This window comes from Eleutherodactylus coqui, chromosome 1 (assembly GCF_035609145.1).
Source record: "Eleutherodactylus coqui strain aEleCoq1 chromosome 1, aEleCoq1.hap1, whole genome shotgun sequence".
Classification (NCBI taxonomy): Eukaryota; Metazoa; Chordata; class Amphibia; order Anura; family Eleutherodactylidae; genus Eleutherodactylus; species Eleutherodactylus coqui.
The window spans coordinates 428598814-428621811 of record NC_089837.1 but is presented as its reverse complement, the minus strand read 5'-3'; the positions used below and the strand labels follow the sequence as shown (position 1 = coordinate 428621811).

The 22998-nt window shown below is 42.9% G+C and overlaps 1 protein-coding gene across 1 annotated transcript; it reads right to left on the bottom strand.

Moving 5' to 3' along the window:
* Positions 1-9974: 9974 nt before the first annotated feature.
* RGCC (regulator of cell cycle) lies at positions 9975-22739 on the bottom strand. The gene is made up of 5 exons (XM_066581639.1): positions 22599-22739; positions 18775-18948; positions 11786-11893; positions 11315-11377; positions 9975-10274 (listed from the first exon to the last, which is right to left on the bottom strand). Exons 1-5 carry the CDS (start codon positions 22630-22632, stop codon positions 10267-10269), a joined length of 387 nt encoding a protein of 128 aa, XP_066437736.1. The 5' UTR covers positions 22633-22739; the 3' UTR covers positions 9975-10266.
* Positions 22740-22998: the final 259 nt, after the last annotated feature.

The window sequence follows — 22998 nt, the reverse complement described above, 5'->3', positions numbered from 1 at the left end:
GGAGAAGCAAAAGTATCTGATTGACGGGTGTCTGACCTCTGGGACACTATCAATTATGAGAATAGGTTTCCCTGTGTACCCCTGAATGAATGCAGCCACAGTTGTGCATGACAGCTCTGCACCATTCACTGTCAGAGATAGGCAAGTGCAGTGTGAGACCCGGGGAGGAGAGGAGCCTGCTAATTAGAGAAAGAGTTTATTTCTGTAATAAAAACTTTCTAATCTTTGCTTGTACTATTAAATTATGGAAAAAATGTACTTAATGTACTCTGTCATAGCTAGACTCCTAAAAGTCAGTCATAACGCAGGAAGTAATTTTGTAAATTACAGGCAGCGTATGATTCAGATGACTTAGATACTTTGGAAGGTTTTCAAAACTTGATAGTTGCTTGTGGTATAGAACGGAAGAAGAAAGCAGATTCATGTATGAAAACATTCTGCCCATGGCAACCAGACTGCACATTTCATCTTCCAATGCAGATTACAAAATAAAAGCTAAACTCTGGCTTGGTTACCTGCTCCAGCCAAAGTCCACGGATAGAAGAAAACCTGTGTGGAAACCTAGAATTGAGCCGTTCACAACATTTTACTTGCAAAATTGCTTGTAGTCTTTTAATTTGATATTCTAGGAACATCACTATTAACTGAAAGGGGTCTCCGCTCTGACGTCACATTTACAACCTGCCCCAGCCTGTATATGGGGCATCACAGGTGCTGCATCCAATAACAGAGCTCAGTGCTAAATCTTTGTTATTGGCCTCAGCGCCCGTGATGTCCCATAAACCAGGCGGGACTGCAGCCTGTAAACAAAGGAGCAGAGGACTGAGCAGTGCCACAGGGACTGCAGCCTGTAAACAAAGGAGCAGAGGACCGAGCAGTGCCACAGGGACTGCAGCCTGTAAACAAAGGAGCAGAGGACCGAGCAGTGTCACGGGAAACAGTGAGGGTGGGAGAGGTGAGTATAAGCCTATTTGTTATTTTACTTCATGTAGAAGGCCTTTTACCTACAAACTATAACCTGGACACCCTTTAAGGCTGAATTCACACACATGAAAAATACACTATTGAAAGATTATGAAAACCCAACCAAAAATCTACATTTGCTCTGTGATTTGAAATCTGCAGATTTTTTTATGCTGTTTGCGAAGGCAGTTTATAAAATATGCAGCCACATAGCAGTTCCTATCAATAGAATTAATTGCAGGAGTTAATACTGTTGATAGCGACTTCAATCAAACAACAGAGCGATTGAGCATGGCATTGTGTGCTTGATGTAAAGTGTGGTTGTTTTAAGTGTGTCTGACAAAGTCTGCTGAAATTTATTTGTGTTTTATATCAAGTTGCAGTGGTCTTATGGCTTATATATGGCAGCTGTATTTGTCTTTCCTAGGGCTAATGCCCACAGGCGGATAATCACTGCGGTATTTGAGGTCGGACACCCGCTGTGAATCCCGCAGCAATAGCCATCCATAGACATGCTATGTTAACAGATTTTCCCCTGCTCACGAGCAGAAATCAACTGCGATTTTCCACTTGCGGGGGAGAATCGCAGCATGTACTATTCATCGGATATTGAGTGGACGACTTCCATTGCAGTCAATGGAAGCCGTCCGTCTCGCAATAGTCCCCGCTGTGAGCACAGTGAAAGTATCGTGGGAAATCGCGTCACCGCCCACTACCAGCGCTTCATGCGCTGCACTGTGCATGTGCGCTGGCTCGCCAGCAGAGACTCTTGCCGCGGATCCAGAGAGGTGAGTATGGAGTCCCTTGGGGTCCCCAGGTTTCTTTCCGCTGCGACATTTCACATGCGGAATCCAATTGGTCGTGGGCATGAGGCCCTAGAGGTTAATACATTGTGCTCAGGGGGTACATTAGAGGATTACATTGTTATTTTTAAAAACATATATTGTTACAATTAAAACACACATATAGTTTGGTAATGTGTTCAATCTTCAGTGCCCTGCACAGGTGAATAATTAAAGGCATGGTTATCTAATTGCACTTGCTAAATTTGCTGGGTCCTTTCCAAACAGAGGATTCATTGCAGGAGTAAGTGCTGCTAACAGTGATTTAAACCAAACAACAAAGCGACTGTTGGAGCATGCCGATGTGTGCTTGATGTGGTGTGGTTGTTTTAAGTGTGTGACTTAAAGTCGGGGGATTTTAGAAGGGAGTCACATACTTATTTATTGTTATTTTTACTTGTATAAATTACTTGATTACTTGATTTTTATCTGTACAATGCCCATTTAGAATGTGCTCTATGACTCACAATGCTGGCCATTGTACATCTCTTGCCATGTATACAGTCCTTGAACAGTCATTCGAGGGCACATAGTGCTATACCAAATGTTAGCACATTGCACACTTGGAAGCCCAGATCCTGGATCTAAATGAACAGCTTGAAACACTGTGGTCCATTTGCACCATGGAAAGGAGTTTATTGCTCACTGAACAAACACTTGTTGGGGATGGAGTAGAGGTGAATGGTAGTATGGGAGTGCATGATGATCTCTCAGCTAGCTGGGTGACAAAAGGAGGGGTAGAGGGAAGAGTGCCAGTCCTGAACTGGCACACCACAACATGTTGCAAAGTTGGCAGATGAGGGGAATGCCATTACAGGCATTCAGACTGTCAGAGATAGCCAAGTACAGTGTGAGACTCGGGGAAAAGAAGTGCCTGCTAATTAGAGAAAGAGGGTTTTTTCTGTAATAAGACATTATAAAGTTTTTTATCTTTGCTTGTACTGCAACACGACCTGCCCTCTTACCGCCAGAGGGATTTTTTCTCCATTAAGATGGGGAATAGGAGGGAAGGCTAGACAGATCCTGGTAATGGGGGACTCAATAATTAGGGGGACAGACAAGGCAATCTGCCACAAAGACCAGGACTGTTGAAAAATCTGTTGTCTTCCCGGTACTCAAATTCGACACATTGCGGATCAGGTTGACAGATAACTAGGAGGAGCTTGTGAGGATTCAGTAGTCATGGTACACATTGACACCAATGACAATGTTAGCGGTACGTGGAGGGTCCTTAGAAATGGTTTCAGGGAACTAGGATGTAAGCTTAGGGCAAAGACCTTCAAAGTAGTTTTTTCTAAAATACTATCTGTACCACGTGCCACACCAGAAAAGCAGTGGGAGATTAGGGAGGTAAACAAGCTAAAGAGTTGTTATAGCAAGGAGGGATCTGGATTATTGGAAAACTGGGCTGACTTTGCTATCTGCTACAGGTTTAATTGTAGGGATATGCTGCATCTCAGTAGAGAGGGTGCAGCTGTTCTGAGGGAGAAGATGGCTAGAAGGTTGGAGGAGTGTGTAAACTAGGGACAGAGGGGAGGGCAACAAGAGAGATAGAGGGGAAGATAGTGTAGACAGTGACCTGGGATTAAGTAATGAGAATGGGGGTGGAACAGTGGGAGGGGTTAGCCCAGTTAGAAATGGCAGAAGAGTTAACGGAGATGCACTTAAAATAAAACCTAGCCAAAACTTTCTTACCTGTGTGTTGACCAATTCTAGAAGTCTGACCAATAAGGTTGACGAATAATGTAATAATGTCTGAGGAAAACTACGACATATCGAGAATAACTGAGACCTGGGTGGATGAAAGCTGTGACTGGGCGGTGAATTTACATGATTACAGTTTGTTTATGGAGATTATAGAAGGAAGGTGAAATTACTTACCGAAAGCCTACGGCAATGTCTCCATATGGGATCTTTATCCGCGGACCTTTCCCCAACTTCAGTGTATGCGCCCATTGGCAAAATGGCGGATGCAAGCGCAGAAGCTGGGGAGAGCCCGGGAAATTTAAAATCTCCTTGCTCCTGGCTACTAAAGGTAGCCTGGAGCAGTGACCGAGGGCCGCAGGGAGCCAGCCGTTCCCAGTCACGTAATGAAAATGTAAAAGTCAAAAATAGTTGAACTTCCATGCTCCTTTCGGTTTGGACCCTGTTGTGTATAGAGACCTAATATTAGCGGTACAATGGGTATGTTTCTGAACACGGGACAAACAGGGCTATCTATTTTTGGGTGAAAGTCTTCATTGCTATGTGTGCGTTACAAAAAAAACCTGTTTTTAAAATGATATAATTGCCAAAAAATTGAAAATCGTAATTTTTTCCTTCTGCTTTGCTTAGATTTATTCAAAAGCTTTGGGGTCAGATATGTAGTACACCCCTAGATGAATTTGTTAAGGGGTCTAGTTTTCAAAATGGGATCATTTTGTGGGGGTTCTCCATCGTTTTGACCGCTCAAGGGCTCTACAAGTGGGCAATGGGGCCTAAAACACCTTCAAGCAAACTGTATGTTCTGAAAGCCACCGGTTGCTCCTTTCAGTTTGAGCCCCGTTATGCACATATACATAATATTAAGGCTAGAATGGGTATGTTTCTGAACACAGGACAGACAGGGGTATCCATTTCAGGGTGCAAGTCGTCATTCATATGTGTGCTGTACAAAAAAAAGTTTTTTAAAATGACACAATTGTAAAAAAATGAAAATCGTAATTTTTTTTCCCTTCTGCTTTGCTTAAACGCCTCCAAAAACGGTGGGATCAAAATACGCAGTATACCTCTAGATGAATTCATAAAGGGGTATAGTATTCAAAATGGGGTCATTCAAGGGCTCTATAAGTGTGCAATGGGGCCTAAAACACCTGCAAGCAAAATTTCTGTTCTGAAAGCCACCGGCTGCTCCTTTCATTTTCAGCCCACGTTGTGCTTACAGACATAATATTAGGGCCACAATCTGTATCTTTCTGAACAGAGACATTTAAAATGACATATTTGCAAAACGATTACATTTTATTTTTTCTTCTTTAAATTGCAATAACTCCTGAAAATAAACTGTGGGGTCAAAATACTCATGACCCCCCTCAGTGAATACAATAAGGGGTGTAGTTTTTAAAATGGGGTCATTTGTGGGGGTATCATTCTAACATGTAAATTTGTACGTCTCCTAAATGGTTAAAAAAAAAAACCAACTTTTTCAAATGTGCACCCAAAATAAAGTAAACAGATGGCAATATATAGCTTATCAAAAATTTGTACAGTATGTTTGCACATATTTGAGATACTACAGTTGAAAATGTTTAAAAATTAAATTTTTCCAAAATTTTCCCAATCTTAGAACTTTTAATAAATATACACATTCTATTGGTCTATTTTTACCACCTAAATGAAGTACAATATGTGGGGAAAAAGCAATGTCAGAATCACTTGGATATGCAAAGCCTTTAAAGGAGATGTCCCGAGGCAGCAAGTGGGTCTATACACTTCTGTATGGCCATAATAATGCACTTTGTAATATACATTGTGCATTAATTATGAGCCATACAGAAGTTATAAGAAGTTTTATACTTACCTGCTCCGTTGCTGGCGTCCTCGTCTCCATGGTGCCGACTAATTTTTGGCCTCCGATGGCCAAATTAGCCGCGCTTGCGCAGTCCGGGTCTTCAGCTTTCTTCTATGGAGCCGCTCGTGCCAGAGAGGGGCTCCGTGTAGCTCCGCCCCGTCACGTGCCGATTCCAGCCAATCAGGAGGCTGGAATCGGCAGTGGACCGCACAGAAGAGCTGCGGTCCACGAAGGTAGAAGATCCCGGCGGCCATCTTCAGCGGTAAGTATTGAAGTCACCGGACCGCCGGGATTCAGGTAAGCGCTGTGCGGGTGGTTTTTTTAACCCCTGCATCGGGGTTGTCTCGCGCCGAACGGGGGGGGGGGTTAAAAAAAAAAAAACCCGTTTCGGCGCGGGACATCTCCTTTAAGGAGTTTTTCTATGTTAAATTGACACGTCAGCGCTCCAAAATTTGTCTCCGTCACTAAGGGGTTAAATAACTAAAACCAGAAAGCAGCGAAGAAGCACTAAAAAGCTATAATTAATAAACTTATGTAAAAAGAAAATAAAAGCAGCAAAGGTGGAGGCAAAGAGATTCATTGCCAAATGGAGTAAGACTAACCTTAAACTATTAAACTATATAAATAGCAAAAAGATTAAAACCAAAAAGTGTTGGCCATTTATAAAGTAATGAGGGAGAAATTGTAGAGGGTGATGATGAGAAAGCAAATCTGTTAAAATAGTTTTTCACTAGTGTATTTACAGAGGAAAATCAAATGTCAGATGAAATGTAGAGTGATAAAGTGAATTAAATGCAATCAGTCTAAAGCAGAAGAAAGTAAACTACAGGCCCGTAAGTCTAACTTTTATTATCGGTAAATTTGCTTGAAGAGTTTCTAAGAAATACTATCATGGAGTACAGTAATGAAGATAGCTGTACAACGCCATGTCAGCATGTTTATATGAGTGGTCGCTCCTGTCAAACCAATCTGATTAGCTTCTATGAGGAGGTAAGTTTTAGACTGGACCGGGAAAAAATAACTGGACCTTGTATATCTTGATTTATTTTCCAAAGTGTTTGATACTTTGCCGCATAAACTGTTGGTGTATATATAATGAGAATGCTTGATCTGGGCAAGAATGTATGTAGGTGGGTAAGTATGAGCTCGTAACTGGGTGAGTGATAGCAAAGGGTTTGTATTAATGACACATACTCTGATTGGGCCACCGTTACTAGTGAGGTACCAGAAAGGTGAGACCCTATTCTTTTTTATATATTTATTTACGACAATGTGGAGGGATTTTCTAGTAAAATAGAATAGATTGGAGTTGGGAAGGAATTTCCCCTAAAAAGAGAAAACTTGACTTCTACGTCATATATATATTTTTTCTCTTCATCTGGATCAACAAGGAGGGAAGGGGAGAGGGTAATAGGCTGAACTAAATGGACATGTCTTTTTTAAGCCTTAAACACTACATTACTACGATACACTGCAAACTATTCAATGTAGTGCCAGTTCAACATAACTGAGCAGATATTAATGTATTAGCAAAGCCCTCTAGCTATAATTTTTTTTCACTTCTACACCGATGTACCAAAAGTAATGGGATAGCAGTATGTAAATTGATAACGTAATGCCAACCTGAGTACACTCACACTTGTATATCTTGTGAGTGAGGCTAAACACTGGGCAGCACGTTTATGACCAGGTGACGTGAATTATCAGAGTTCAATCGAGGCATGGTAGTGTGTACCAGATAGATGGGATATGCCATTAATGAAGTTGTGCAAGCATTAAACTTTTTCCTCAATCCAGTGTTACGTGTGTATCAGGAAAACCTCATTACCACTCAAAGTGGACAGTGTGGTGACCTCCCACTGGTGCTTCATGATCTGGAACGGCAACATCTGACTAGAATTGTCCAGGTGAATGATTCTGGCAGAAATCACATCCACATTCAATGCACGAAGCCCGCATGCATACTCCGCAGGTCAGTGCAGTATTCATTAGCTTCCATGGTATATGAGAGCAGAAAATCCACCAGCATGCCTCTGTTACCACCACAACACTGGGTACAAGCCCTCCCTTGGCTTGTGAGATTGCTAACTGGACCCTAGTTGGCAACACGTAGCCTCCTGTGAAGAGCCATGGTAACAATTGTTTCGGTCTGATGGTAGGGTTTATACAGTATGTGCTGCAGACGCCATGAAGCCCACTTGTCAGCAAGGTACTGTGCAGGTTGGTGATGTGCCATACTGGTGTGTGTTCTCATGGCATGGTCCACTGAGCCACCTAAAACAGGTCATTGACTTCATGCATCTCCACAATGATGGGCTAGTCCAACAGCATAATTCACCATGCCAATAAGCCCAGGTTGTCCACAATGTGATGGAGAGGCCCATTCGTACCAGAGATCCTGCATTTAAAAATACCATGGCGCTGGGGGTGGCTATACAGACAGCATGGCTCAACATCCTTCCAGAAAGCTTCCATGCACTTGGGGAAATCAATGCTACATAGCGTTGCTACACTGCACCGGAATAGAGGGTGTCCTACATATTACTTCCTGTCCTATATATATATATATATATATATATATATATATATATATATTTTTTTTTTTTTTTTTATTTATTTATTTCTTTTTTTCTTCTTTTTGGCAATGTCCTGGAAACCAACACCTGTATAACTCTTTGTTAAACTTGGCTTCCTCGGTGTCGATATCTGCTACAGAGAAATGTTTAGACCTCGTTCACACTGCCTTTTTACCTGTCAGATCCATGTTGCATTTTTCTCATGTGGAGGAAAGCGGAATGCACAATAGAAGTCAAATGGCACTCAACCTCAAGAGTTCTGCTGCAAATCTGCACACTGATTTAGCCCCAGCTAATGGTGCAAATCCACATCAGCAGACCAATGCAGTTTCTGCAGCAAGAACTGACATGTCATTTTCCCCCTCCATACCCCCACAACTTGGATTTCAAAATCTACAGTTGGAAAATAAAAAAAATGCGTCATATGAACGACAGCATGGATTCGCAAAGCACTCAATAGAATGTTAAAACTATGCAGATTTTGCTGTGGATTTCAGCGCAGAACCTGACTGATGGCAGTCTTATTATGTACATAGTGAGAAAGATTTACTACTGAAAGTCATTTTGCAGCAGAAAAGTTCTCTTTAAACGATAAATGTGGTGTAAAACATGTGTTTTAAACACATTCGACAAGTCTGAAAGAGGCCGTGACATTGTGGGAAAAAAGTGTGGCCTAAATGCAAACTCATGCACAAGAATTTTTTACCACTAAAGCAATAGGTGGTATAGAACTTAGAATTCAGTATAAAGATAGACTGATTGTCTAAATTTGTAAGGTCTTAAAATGCACTATTAGACAGTATAGAGACACTGCAGCAAGCATAGACTGTATCTGTAGGATAGGAAAAGCCCATTTAGATGGGACGAATGTATGGCAAGCGATGCCCGACACTCATCCCCACATGTACTACCCGCTGTTGCACGGGAGCTAGTATCGCTGGCTCACTCAGAGTGGCCAGCAGGGGCAGGGAGGCTGCAGAAAATGTCACTCCGCTCTCTCCCCAGCAGCCCTCCATTGACTTAACATAGCAGCCGTTCAGTACTGAACGACTGCCATTTACACTGAACGATAATAGTTCAGCCCATCATCCATCGTTTATGCTGCCAGCGATACTAGCTCCCGTGCAGCAGCACAAGAGTGTATGTGCAGGGACGAGTGTTGGGCATAGTTTGCCCGATATTTGTCCCATCTAAATGGGACTTTACTGTGGCAGTGACTACTTTGTAGGCCCTGCTATGTGAGGGGAACCAGTCGATGGCCCCTCTATGTGGCTGCCACAATTTTAGGAATAATTCCTCCCATTCTCGATCTGGACAATTCTTTGTTACAGTGTGTTGTGTCTATTGGGCCTAGAGGGTTTTTTTTAGGAGTAAAACTATCAAGGATCTGTCTTGAGGTTAGGTCATCAATAGTTAATCAGTGGGGTCCACTGCTTGGGATCCCCACTGATGAGCTTATTGAAGTGACAGCAGTGCACATTGCATAGCAATTGTGTCTGGTATTGCAGCTTATTCGCGTTGCCCTAGCTGCACTCAGGCCATGTGACGAATGAAAGATGTCACTGGCCTAAGAAGCTGTGGTACTCAGCCAAGGCTGCCTCTTCAATCAGCAGACTGGTGGGAATCTCCAAGCAGTGGAACTCCATGATCAACTTGACATATCCTGAGGATCGGTCATAAGTACTTTACTCCCAGAAGACCCTTTGCAGGTATTCCACATTATTGTCTCCCTAAAAGTGGCACCACTTTGTAGGTACTATGTAGTCCTAGTGTAGGGACAACATGATACAAGTGATATTTGGAATTATTCAGGACATCAGTAAGAACACAAGACTGAATTCAAGTTCCAACTACAGTTGGTGCTGCAACCCGGAAAATGAAGAGTGGGTCTTAGATTTTTCAGGTCTGGTGTGGCATGTGGTAGTTATGACCAAGTCAGAGTCAAAATGTCAGCTAATTAAGGTATTTTCAATAACTACTTTGTTAATTGTTGCAGCTAAAGAAATACAACTAGACAATGATTTTTTTTGTATACAAAAATATATTATATGAGAAAAAAAAGCTTAATTACATTTGTCTCAACTATAACATTACAAATTCTCTTAATAAAAGCATTTAAATTACAATTAAGCAATATATATGTAAAAATACAGTCAACTGTATCTTAAAGTATTAAAAACAAACTTCAGTTTTCCTACAACCATGCAGCAGGTTCTTAGGCTGGAGTCACATAGCACTATGGAGATATGGGCTTCAGCTGGGAAGATCTGCTTTATGGAACACTACTTCATGAGGATGTCAGCCTTCAGGGTCATTGCAGATGTCATACAGTGCTTCACATACCTGGGGGACGGAAGAGGAACAGGTTAACATAATGGGAAGGGGGACTCCAATCTGTAGTATTAAAGAAAACTTAGCATTAGTTCCATGCCAACAATAGGAAAATATGGGACCTGTGCCTCGGAACAGTGGTGCTCAGCAAAAAGACAAATAAGTCTAGAGAATAACATTAACAGAATGAATATGGCGCACTCGCCTATAGCAGAAGGTTTTTTTATTTTTATAAAGAAAAAAAAATGTAAGTTCTATAGCCAGCACATCACCATTTTACATTGTTCATATCTGCCACTTGTAAGGCTTGATAGTCAACTTTGCACATGACGACATCTGCTATGCAACCCTTTTATCTTTTTCGGAGGTTAAAGAAAAAAAAAAGCCTATTCTGGTATTGGCAAGTGCCACGTTTATTCTCTTTATGATATGCTACTGTATATAAATAAGGGGAAGGTTTCGCTCATTATAGAATACAACAGTTACGGACAGGTGAAACTCCAGAAGATGACAAAGACATAATTGCAGCATAATGAGTTCATGGAAGCAGGAGGCCCTTTATAAGGAAAGGACATTGTAGAAGAATTTTTTTTTTTTACTGGTTGTATAAAATGATATATTATATATGATCTCTAATGAGGATTTATGCAACTTTCATATGTTATTTTATGGACCTGGTCCTAAGAAACATCTGGATGGATATATAAAGGTCTATATAACACACAGATTTTTGTAAGGATCAGGTCAGAAAACATGAGAGTTTTAGGAATCATTATTACAGAGATCATAGCCCTTTTTCTGGTAGAGAGCTTCCAATTCTCTTTACATCCTTCAAGTTAAAGGATACAACTCTAGCTGTCTGATGCCATTAGAAGGAGCTTAGAAGCTTATGGATGACGGGTTTATTATAAAGCAATCAGTCAACAGGCACAGTGACTGCTAAAGCAAATTTTACTCAAGTCTGAGGATCCTAAACAACTTTGAGTGTGACATGAGGGACAGGGAGAATATTGGGATAGGGTGTAGTCCTTCCGGACTATCAATGTACTTACTTGCAAGTGTTCTGTCGAGATCTGCTATGAAGTCTTCCAGTTCTTTTGTATCTCCGAGTTTAGCTGTGGGGATTAGACATACAGTAAGTTTTACAATGCATCCTCAGTTTACAGAACTAATATGTATAGCGAAAGGTTAACAAAACCCCAATAACAGTTTGCTTAGAGGGCTTTTTTTGGGACGGCGTATTCCACAACAGTGTAGCGGAATACGCCGTCCTGGAATTCTGCACGTCTAACTGCAGATTTGTAATCAGAATTCTGCCATTTTCAAGTCAACATGAAAATCTGCCCGTTAGCAGGGTGGGTATTGGTGCTGAATATTCAGCAGGAGGGTGCATTACAGAACACCCTTGCAGATTATGCCATCTCCCGTGAAAACTCCCTTAGGCTTCTTCTCTCTCCCCCCCCCACCTCGTGAAGTAATAAATGCATGACTAAATAAATAGCAAGTCTGAGCTCATACATTACCTTTCTGCGAAGTCTCTGCTGGAGAGGACAGGGGTGGAGAAGACAGTGTTGGAGAATTTAACTTTTCATCACTGAAACTTAAACTGTTTCTACAAAGCGATTCTGCACCTGTAACACAAGAGAGTACTTAAGTTATGAGAAATGCCAAAAAATTAAAACCCACAAACAAGACTTGACATTCACAGCATATGTTCTGCCATGTAGCATGCAGGGCTCAATATGAAGAGATGCGATAATTTGATAATGTGAGCAAACGTTTTTCAGCTTTAGGGCTATTTCAGACGACCGTAAATCAGCCGCGTATTCATGCCGGCCGATATACGGCGTCTTTCTCTGCAGTGGGAGGTGGCTGGAAGACCCGGGAGCAGTGCTCTGAGCATGCTCCATTTTGCTGTGGGTCCCACATGGACAGCTTCCACTGAAGTCAATAAAAGCAGTCCGACGCATGGCCTGACCACACTGCAGGTGGGTCACAGATCCCGCGGGAGAGAGTGTGTGTGTATTTTTTAGAAAAAAAACCTCCACTGCATGTGTGCGGCGGTGCGTCCACTCACATCCACAGTGGAGAAGATGGAAGGCCTACACAGTCATGCAGAGGATCTGGACGGGTAAGTCCCCGGCCAGGGTGGGATTCTGCTGTGGGCTCCTGCCCACGGACATGAGGCCTAAGAGTGAGGGCCTAGCTCGCTGAAACATCGACTCTATGAGGAAATACATGGGAAGTAGAACTGCTTCTTCTGTACAATGCTGCGACCATCTTTTATACAACTAGACTAGCATACATAAAGCTCTATGTGCCGTCACCTTCATCTGCATGTACAGCTATAAAGTACATTAGGGTGTACGGGTGTGGGAAGGACACTGATCAGGTTCTGAGGGAGGATATAGGAACATAAACGAGGCAGAGTTAGTTTAGGGGATAGGATATGCCTCCCTAAAGAAATGTGTTTAGGACACACAAAACGGTTGATTAACCCTTTTATGACCAAAGCTCATTCATGTGCCAGCATGCAGGTGACATTCCGTAGTTCTGGTATTCCCACTTCAAAAGAAAAAAAAAAAAAACTATTTAAGGTGATATCAACATGAGGGCTATTTTTTTCTGGCAGGCAAAGTTGTATTTTTCAATGGTACCATTTAACATACTATATAATGGAATGGAAGACAAAAAGGTTCCAAGTGGGACAAAATGGGAAAACTGCAAAATTTGGGGGTGGGGGGTTATTTTTAAAGTGTTCATTCACTGTGCAGATGAAATGACAGGTCTTATTTTATTCAGTGGATCAGTGATAAAACAAAAACATTAAACAAAGCTTTTGTAAGTAAAAAAAAACAAAAAACAAAACTAAAACACAAACATACAATTTGCTTTCCCGCACCATATTCTGACCCCCAGAACATTTTTCGGTTGATGGGCCTGTGTGAGGGCTTGTTTTTAACAAAGCAGCCTGTAGCTTCTTTTGGTACCAATTTTGGGTACATACAACTGTTTTATTCAAATGTTTTTCTTGAAGATGGACTGACCCTGACCAAAAAAGTAGAATTCTGCCATTGTGTATTTTCTTCTGATGGAGTTAACCATGTATTAATGATGTGATATTTTAATGAACTGGACCTTCACAAATGTAGCAATACCAATTTTAAGATTTTATTTAAATGAAGAGATCTTTATTTTATGTGTTTTAATTAGATCCCAATGGGAACCTGAACTTGCAATGGATTACTTATACCAGTGTTCCCCAACTCCAGTCCTCAGGGACCGCAAACAGGTCATGTATTCAGGATTTCCTCAGTCTTGCACAGGTGATGTAATTATTGTCAGTGCCTCAGACATTGCCATATGTGTTCTTACTATAGGATATCCTGAAAACATGAGCTGTTGGTGGTCCCTGAGGACTGGAATTGGGGACCTGACTTCTACAGTGTAATGGAATACTATGGTATTGCATTATACAGCATTTTAACAGCCAACCTATTAGGCAAGAGGATCATGGTCACATTGGGGGCCTTCAGAAGCTCCCATGACCCCTGGACGGCACCCCATCATGATCCTATTGTGGGGGGAGAGTGGCATTTAAATGCCTTGATCGATCTGGATTTAAATGACTGTCAGAACTGACAGCTGCATTTAGAGGGTTCGCTGAGGGTTGGCAGTCAGACGGCCTATTCCTGCTGTGTTTGGAGCAAGCTCAGCTCCCCAGCCCGCTCCATACACAGCATTCTGTGAGCAGCTACATAAATGTGCAGTTAGGACATATACAGCTGTATGTCTGACAAGGATTAACCCTATTGTCCAGGGTAGCTCATCCTAGCATGCCATTCTATCTTCGGCTTCCTGTGAATCCTGGTATCATGCCCCTTCTCCTGCACTAGGTATTAAATACTGTACAAGTTTCTACATTTTTCACTATAATACTATAGTGATTTCAGGAACAATGAAATTAGTCACTTAGTTTAAAGTGATTGAGATGAAGGTTTAATATTAAAATGGTGCAGGAATGGCAGAGAATATGGTACTCCAAATGTATGATAGAGAAAACCCAAAAATTACACTAGATACAAACATCCCTAAACCACCTCCGCCATCTCACTATATATGCAGAACAGGTTAAAAGTCTTTTCCAGCACATAATGTTTGCACATGTTGTGTATTGACTTTTCAGTCACTGCCCTTGTCCCAATTCTAGAACGGCCAAGGCAAATGGTTGTGCAGCTTTTTATATAGGTCATAATGGGAGATATTGCAAGTTATCAGCATCAGTTTGTTTTCCAGCTTCAGAATTTTCCTCTATGTTTAATGTGGAGTTTATTTCATAGTCTATGTAAGTGTAATATGATAACACATTTATTTGACCCTTCATTCTTAAAGAGGATCTGTCACTTCTCCTCACCTGTCTATAATAAATTCTCCCTGCATTATTAACATATTGACGACCAGGTGTTACCAGTCGGGGGGCATGCACTTACGGTCTGACCTTGACAGCACCTATTGTCCAATGCCAGACAGTGTAGAGACATACCTCTGACATAAGGGGAAGGGTGACACCACATTCATGGTTTACTCATACATTTCCAGGAGGAATAACAGGAAGGACACAATACAAAGCTTAAGAAGAGGATAATACAAGCATTTCCTAACACACGTCAGGAGCGGTCACAGGTCCTCTTTAAAGAATGCCTCTCTGAAAGTCTATTGTGCCACACAGCAAATTCATATATAGAAGAATTTACATTGGCAATCCGAAAAGGAGCCTCTGCAAGGTCACCACAGAGGCGCAGTACAAGCCTAGCCACAAGTTAAAATAAAGATAATTACAACTGTAAAAAGATTTCCTGAGATTTCAGACATGAAAACGCAGAACGTGGATTTTTCCAAGTGTAGGCATAATGGAGGTGCAGTTTCTATGCATCTACTGATCTAAGGATTAACCACTGAATAATATTACTTGTCATTTATACTTCAGGATCAGAAACTGGTAGTTTACTTGTGATTTGTGTGCGGTGTAGATTAGGACTACAGACAAGAAGGAAACAGACACTACCATGTTGCAATGATGGCCGTACAAAACTGACTTTTGGCAAAAATTGAGATAGGAACTACCCTCTGGTGCAGATTAGGACATCCCCAACCAGCTACTGTGTTTCCCCGAAAATAAAACAGTGTCATATTAATTTTTGTTCAAAAAGGTTTAACTTTTTTTACATGTATAGCTGCCTGGACACTTTTTAAATTGAGTTTTTTAATTAACTGTTAGCAGGGCTTAATTTTGGAGTAGGGCTTATATTTTAAGCATCTTCAAAAAGCCTGAAAAATCATTTTGCATCCTCAAAAACTCTGGAAAATCATGCTATGTCTTATTTTCAGGGAAACAGGGTAGTAAAGGAGGACTTTTGTTTGCATATAACAAATCAGTAAGGACTAATTCACATTGGTGTTCTGCATTAAGTCTTAGGAGACGTACAGTAAGCTGGAAGTGCCAGAACTGGAATATACCAGACCCAAATGGCACAGGATGGAACACATTAACTATAATGGGTTTTGTCCAACTGCCGGCATTTTTCCCCTGCACACTAATTAGCACCATTTCATCCTGATTTTAGCAGAAACCTCCAACACAGATATGATTGAAGCCTTAGGCCTCATGTCCACGGGCCAATTATGAATTAAAATCCGGAGCGTTTTTCCTGCACACAGATCCGCGCCCCACAGGGATGCATTAGACACCCGCAGGTAGTTAAATACTGCAGGTATTTAACTACCTGCGGGTGTCCAATGCATCCCTATGGGGCGCAGAGCCGCTTGCAGGAAAAACGCTGTGGATTTAAAACCCGAATTTGCTAGTGGACATGAGGCCTTAGGGTGGCTTTACACAGGACAACTATCGGTGGGGAAGGATTGCTGAAATGAGGAATTTTCAGCAATAGTTAGCAGTTGCTTCACTTCAGCTCACCGAAATGAAGGAACTAGTGAGTGGCTTTCGCTCAGTGAAAACAGGTAGTTTATCTATGAGCAATTGCCTGTTCACAGTGAATGGAGGTAGGTGACTGGAAGAGATCTTCAGCACGCTCCGCCTCCATTCACTGAACACCTATCGTTCCTATGTGAAACCGCAGGAGCAGCAGTCACTGGGATGAAGCGCCTGACCATTGTCCTGTGTAAATCCAGTCTTAGGGTGCGGTCACATGAGCGTAGGCGTATTTACATTCGCACGTGCGCAGCGTTTAATCGCCGGAAAGAACGTTTTTCAGCGATCATGACCAGAGCTAGAAAGCGGATTATCGTTTGTTCCTACTTTGCAAACTTTCTTTTCGGCCATCGAATATGCGTTGGCGTGTATTTTGGTCGCGTATGTTCCGTTTTTTTTCGGGTTGCCGTTTTTACGCGCCGTAAAATCGCCCGTGTGAACGAATACATTCAAAACCATCACCTCAGATGGTCACGTATATACGTTTGGTCGCACAAACGCGCCGTTTATGCGCTCGTGTGAACGCACCCTCAGGATCATTGCCCGGTTTCCACCCACAAGTATTTAAACCCTGCTAAACACCACCTTCACCCCAGCCGAGTGCCATCAGCACTTGAGAAACACATTTTAATGCAGTTTATATTATATAGAACACTATGAAAAAATAAAAAACACACAAACTATATAGATCTTTACAGATAGCAGCTGAACTAAGAAGTAGGCAGGTAGTGGAAAAGATCACTAATGTACATCGCAACTAGAACAAAACAATACAGAGCAAAGCACTTCCTGTGGGTTTAGCATGCGCCATGTGTAGTAGCACGTGTCACCAACGCTAACTACAGTTACATGGAAACTTGCTACATACAGAGCGATAAAGAGCCCTAGAAATGAAATGCAAGTTCTCTGCTGCAGACAAGATTATTCTTATTTCCTAGCAGCATATAAGATTCTGTATCAAACTATACAGCTAAACCAGAACATCCATCCAAGATCTGCCACCTCTACAATCCAAGAAGAGGGAGGGGAGAGAGAAGAAATTAATTTCATATGGCCAAGTCCTCAGACTGAACACTGACTAATTAATGACATCATACTCTGTATGAAATCCTTGTGTAGACAAGACAGCTGAGAAACTACCCGCATGATAGTCAGTGAATCATTCAGCTGCACCGAGCAAAGAGGCAGACCAGTACGGATGGGAAGAGAAAAGCTCCCACACACCAACTCTTAGCCAAGGATCATCTTGTCCTGTTTGGTAAAGAGTAGATCAGGCATTCGTAGAAACAGGTCACAGACCAACCAAGTCAAGATGTGGGCTAGAGTCATTGATAGTCTGCAGATGCACTGAAGGCAGCAGAATCTAATGACCATATCTATGGGTCTGGAGGAGCTTTGGTGAATGGTTGCTAATGGAAGACAACAACTGATTTCTTGCTGTATAATCCTTTTGTTTCCCCAAAATATCTCTTACCCCCCTTCCACTATTAAAACATGTAGGTTTGATCGAACAGAGTCTGCACCATCTGGTTATACATGTCAAAGCATTGTGGAGCTAAATTGATAGCACTTTTCAAGGACAGCCAGCAGCCACACAAGATAGGGACACCAGTCTTGAACAGAAGGTTGAGAAAAGAAGTTCTGCTTTAAAATTAAAGGGGTTGCCCCACTTCTAGCTGTTTTGATGCAGACAGCCCTGTACATCACATAGCTGCCTGAATTGGTATTGCAGGCAGAGTCCAAATCACTTCAGTAGGACTCAGCCTGTAGTACCAACCTCAGCCACTGTGTGAAGTAAGAAACCACCTTTAAAGCCACTCGCGCCATCTGTCCAGTGCTGCGAATTTCACAGTTCAGGGACCTGGACAGATCCATCAGCAAATTAAAACAGCCAACCTACTTCTAAAGGAAATTCCGCAGTGAATAAGCTATTGATGACCTATACTGTGCATAGGGCATCAATTTTTAAGAACTGGAAAACCCCTTTAATGCCTTCTGATAGAACATTTAAGCACATCAGAAGGGAAGGCGTCTGGCTTAATGAGAATTTGGCCAACAGCTATTCCTCTCAACACCCCTGCTTACATGCACACTTGGTTGAGCTTGTGTGCATTTTCAGCAGGGAGAGAAGAATAAGCCTCTGTGAAACATGTCTGGTGGCAGATTGTAGCCTGTGAGAACAAAGGATCAGGCATGATCACACCTGATCCCCCCCCCCCCCTCCCCAACTTCTACAATCACAAGAGTCATGATACCCCCCAGACACAGATGGTCAGACAAACCATCTAATGTGTAAAGCTACTTCTAAGGAGTCAGCTATACAAGTCACAACAACTGAAAGTACATCCTAAGTTGGCATTTAAACTCCCTGGCCAAGAGCCAACATCTTCAATGATAACACATACAGAACATGCTACACCCAGTTAGCGACATATGTTAAGAACTCCACATTTGTACACAGAGGACCGAGCCGCTTGCCACCTATAGATTCATTTCAACAATATAACCTATACAGTTGCTCACTTTCTGAGTCGCTGATTCCACTGTCACTGATGCTGGCACTACTCCGCCTCTTCATGATCTTCAGATGCTCATCATATCGGAAACGTCTTTTGTTGAAAGGGGAGGAAAAGTCTTCTAAGACGGCATCAAATTCACACAACACCTCGTTGAGATCATCGTCTTCAATAAAGGGAACTGAAAAAGTAACAGAACAGTAAGAAAACCACTCACAGTATCTAGCCCTTGGCATCAGTTACTGACATTTTTGGACACTCAAAGTGACCCAGGTTATGGTAGAGTCTGGAAAAGTATAATGAAACCACAGAATGAGTCAGTCTATTACAGGGTTTAGTATTGCTGCAGAGCTGCACTCACGTAATTTTAAGACTGATTAGTTTTCAAGACTTTCCCCCCTACTGGTTCTGAAACAGACATGAAGCTGGCAGATAACTTGTGTGGGTGAGTTGGCAGCACCAGAGATCTCTTCCACTGTGGGTACTCCTCATAATAGAGCATTAGCAGAAGGCGGAGAACAAAAGGCAGAGAGAGCCTCTTTAGCAAAACACAGATCTCCACTTTATGGGAAGCTCTTTAATTCAGCAGCCAAGGCACATTCAATAGCACATCTGCTGGGACAGAAGCTGCAGAGCTCAACGAACAGGTTAAAGGGACAACTCCAAATCAACCAGAGCCGAGTGCAGAGCTGTGATAATGCATGTACCCACTGATCAGAACAATCTGAGGCACAGTGATCATGGAGACTTACAAGCTCATTACAGAGAACTGGTTACATCCTCATGTCAGCAGGGCCAGACGTATAGCTTCACAGCCACAACCCTACAGACTTGCACGTCACTGATCAGACCACACATGGGAAATTTTGTATCATTTTGGGCAGCAGTACTCAACATATCAGAGCTTGAGCGGGTTCAAAGGTGCGCAACTAAAGTAGTAAATGGAAAAGACTGATTACAATTCCCAGAGAGGTTATCAAAATGAGGGTTATTTAGTTTACAAAAAAAAAAAATGATGTCTGAGAGGCAACCTAATAACTATGTATAAATATATCAGGGGACAATACAGAGATCTCTCCCATCATCTGTTTATACCCAGGACTGTGACATGGGGCACCCTCTACATCTAGAGGAAAGAAGGTTTCTACACCAACATAGAAGGGGGTTCTTTACTGTAAGAGCAGTGAGACTATGGAACTCTCTGCCTGAGGATGTGGTGATGGCAAATTTGATAAGAGTAAAAGGAGGAGCCTGGACACCTTTCTTGAGTTATACAATACTGCATGTTATAGTCATTAATAACTTCAGAAGGGTCAGTGATTAAAGGAGATGTCCCGCGCCGAAACGGGTTTTTTTTTTTTAAACCCCCCCCCCCCGTTCGGCGCGAGACAACCCCGATGCAGGGGTTAAAAAAACCACCCGCACAGCGCTTACCTGAATCCCGGCGGTCCGGCGTCTTCATACTCACCTGCTGAAGATGGCCGCCGGGATCCTCCGTCTTCATGGACCGCAGGGCTTCTGTGCGGTCCATTGCCGATTCCAGCCTCCTGATTGGCTGGAATCGGCACGTGACGGGGCGGAGCTACACGGAGCTACACGGAGCCCCATAGAGAAGAGGAGAAGACCCGGACTGCGCAAGCGCGGCTAATTTGGCCATCGGAGGGCGAAAATTAGTCGGCACCATGGAGACGAGGACGCCAGCAACGGAGCAGGTAAGTATAAAACTTTTTATAACTTCTGTATGGCTCATAATTAATGCACAATGTACATTACAAAGTGCATTATTATGGCCATGCAGAAGTGTATAGACCCACTTGCTGCCTCGGGACATCTCCTTTAATTAATATTCGGATTGCCAGATTGGAGTCCGGAAGGATTTTTTTTCCCTTAAAAGGGGGGAAATTGTCTTCTACCTCTACCTATTGTTTTTTGCCTTTCTCTGGAGCAACATGTGTGAGGGGTGGGGGGAGGTGTTAATAGACTGAACTACATAGACATTTTTTTTCAGCCTAACATACTACTTTACTATATTAATGAGGTCTCCCTTGTTTACACTCCAGCATTGTGTAGGTGTCAAGTGGGCAGTTCTCACCACTCACGGTCAATCAAATCTGACATCACCCACTGATGACAGTGAGTGGTAGAGAACGCCCACTTGACACATTCACAGCACCAGGAGCTGAATCTAAGGGGAGAAGATATGGGGAAGTGGAATGGGGCAAGTATATACAAAAAAAAGTGATTGTTGGAATTAGTGGAGCCGCAATTGCAAGGCTATGCAGACAGCCCTGCTGATAGGAGGACTTGACAGATCCTCTTTAAAGAGAACTCGGCCACCAATACATATTCAGTAATTCTTAGATGCACAGGTAATACAGAATAACTCTTTACAGACAGGTGCGGGGAACCAGAAGATAATCCAATGGGAACCCTCACACAGGACGGAGTATACTGCAACGGTGTTGTGGAATATGCCCTCCTGCGAATATCAGCACCAAAATCCACAGTGCTAATGTGCAGATGTAGAATAGAAAATAGCAGAATTCTGCTGGCAAATCGGCAGTTAGATGTGGAATTCCAGGACGGCGTATTCTGTAATGCTGTTATGGAATATGCCGTCCCATGTGAAAACACCCCAAGCAAACCCTTATTAAGGTTTTATTAACATTTCATTATACATATTCGTTATATAATTGACCACTTAGCAGTACAGATTGTGTCCAGGAATTGCTACTTTCAAGTCAGTGTTAAAAAAAAAAAAAACAACCCAAAAACAAAGCAGTTGGAAGTGCGCATTTCGGGGACGGCATATTCCACAATGTTGCTGCAGATTGGTCTATCTCATGTGAAAGGTCTCTCAAGGAACAGCCTTCAAGTATAGTTTAGCTGCATCAGTTGTACCCAACCTCTGATAGCCTAAGACGCAAAGGGGTATTCTGGTTGCAGGATGCTTCTTCAAGTTTTCACCCTCCCTTGGATGGGTGAGAACAGACAAGATTGGTGGGTGCCTGACAGTTAGGACTCCTATTCTGAGGGTCCGGTTCCCCATCCTCCTTGCTGAAGCCAGGAGGGCACTTGTGCAGTGCTGCCCCATTCATGTTCAATGGAACTGTGGATGGGTGGAAACTTGAAAATGTCCCATAACTGGAATCCGGCTCAAAGATAAGAAGCGTCATTGCACCACAGTGGCTGTAAGTTTACTACACCCTAGTAAGCAGGTACTAATGTAACGAACAGTCTGGGAGCAAGTACCAGCCTGGCACAGGGCACAAGTATTGCTTTAAACATGGTGCCAAGGTTTAGTAATGCTGTGACATCTGTGGTGTCATTGGTACATGGCAGCATCTTCACCTGCCAACAGTTGGGCAGCCACAAGCAAGGGGCACTAGTCAGTTGCTGATTGGAGAAGATGGAGCCCCATGCCACCTCAGTACATACCAATGATTGCAGAGAAGAACCAGAGAGCTGGATGACAACTTGGGCATGATGCAACGGGCACCAGGTAAACAGTCAAGTGTAGAAGAATAGGTGACGAACATTGGGTAACCCTAAAAGATGCAAACTCATCCATCTATGGGGTCATTGGGCATCAGACAACTGCACAACTATGAGCAGTCACCCACTTCACCCTGGCATGCATGGCAAGCGGCAGACACTGGTTGGCATTATGACCATAAACCAATCCAATCTACTTCCCTCCTAAAATTAAACCAAGCAGATGACATAGAGAACTCTGCTGCCCACAGATATGCCCGGGCAGGTAGGTAGGCAGCGCTGTGCCAGGGCATCATAGCTCTATGAGCAGCGCGATCCGTGGTGCCCGGCACTCACCTCTGCGGGAGCTCTTCACTTTAGGTGACTTCATGCCTGCAGCGCAGTGACAATCCTCCGTGATGTAGAGACCGCTGTAGCTACGCCGTCGCCGCTCAGTTCCCGGTAGCACTGCGCTCTCTCTGCCCACCACGACTTCTTATAGGCGCTGCGGCTGGTGCGCTGATGTCACAGGGGGCGGGGCCAGGCGCCAGACAGGAACGCGATGGGGAGACATTACTTCTGCAGGGGGCGGTGTGTGCGCTAGAGGGCGCTGTCCGCACGTGGACCTGCACATGGATGCTCGAGCAGGTCTCGTACCTGCGGGCAGCAAGGTGCTGGGGTGGAGAAGAATATGCAGAATCGTGGATATGAGCCCAATAATGTATATGTAGACTCGTCGGCCGTAAAACATATATTT

What these genes read in the sequence shown, in the direction of transcription:
- RGCC (XM_066581639.1), bottom strand. Translation starts at nt 22,632, where the DNA reads ATGAAGTCACCTAAAGTGAAGAGCTCCCGCAGAG. An exon ending in TGGAATCAGCGACTCAGAAA is followed by an intron (nt 11,894 to 18,774) that starts GTGAGCAACTGT and finishes CTTGTGTTACAG; the next exon opens with GTGCAGAATCGCTTTGTAGA. An exon ending in AGCAGAGACTTCGCAGAAAG is followed by an intron (nt 11,378 to 11,785) that starts GTAATGTATGAG and finishes TAATCCCCACAG; the next exon opens with CTAAACTCGGAGATACAAAA.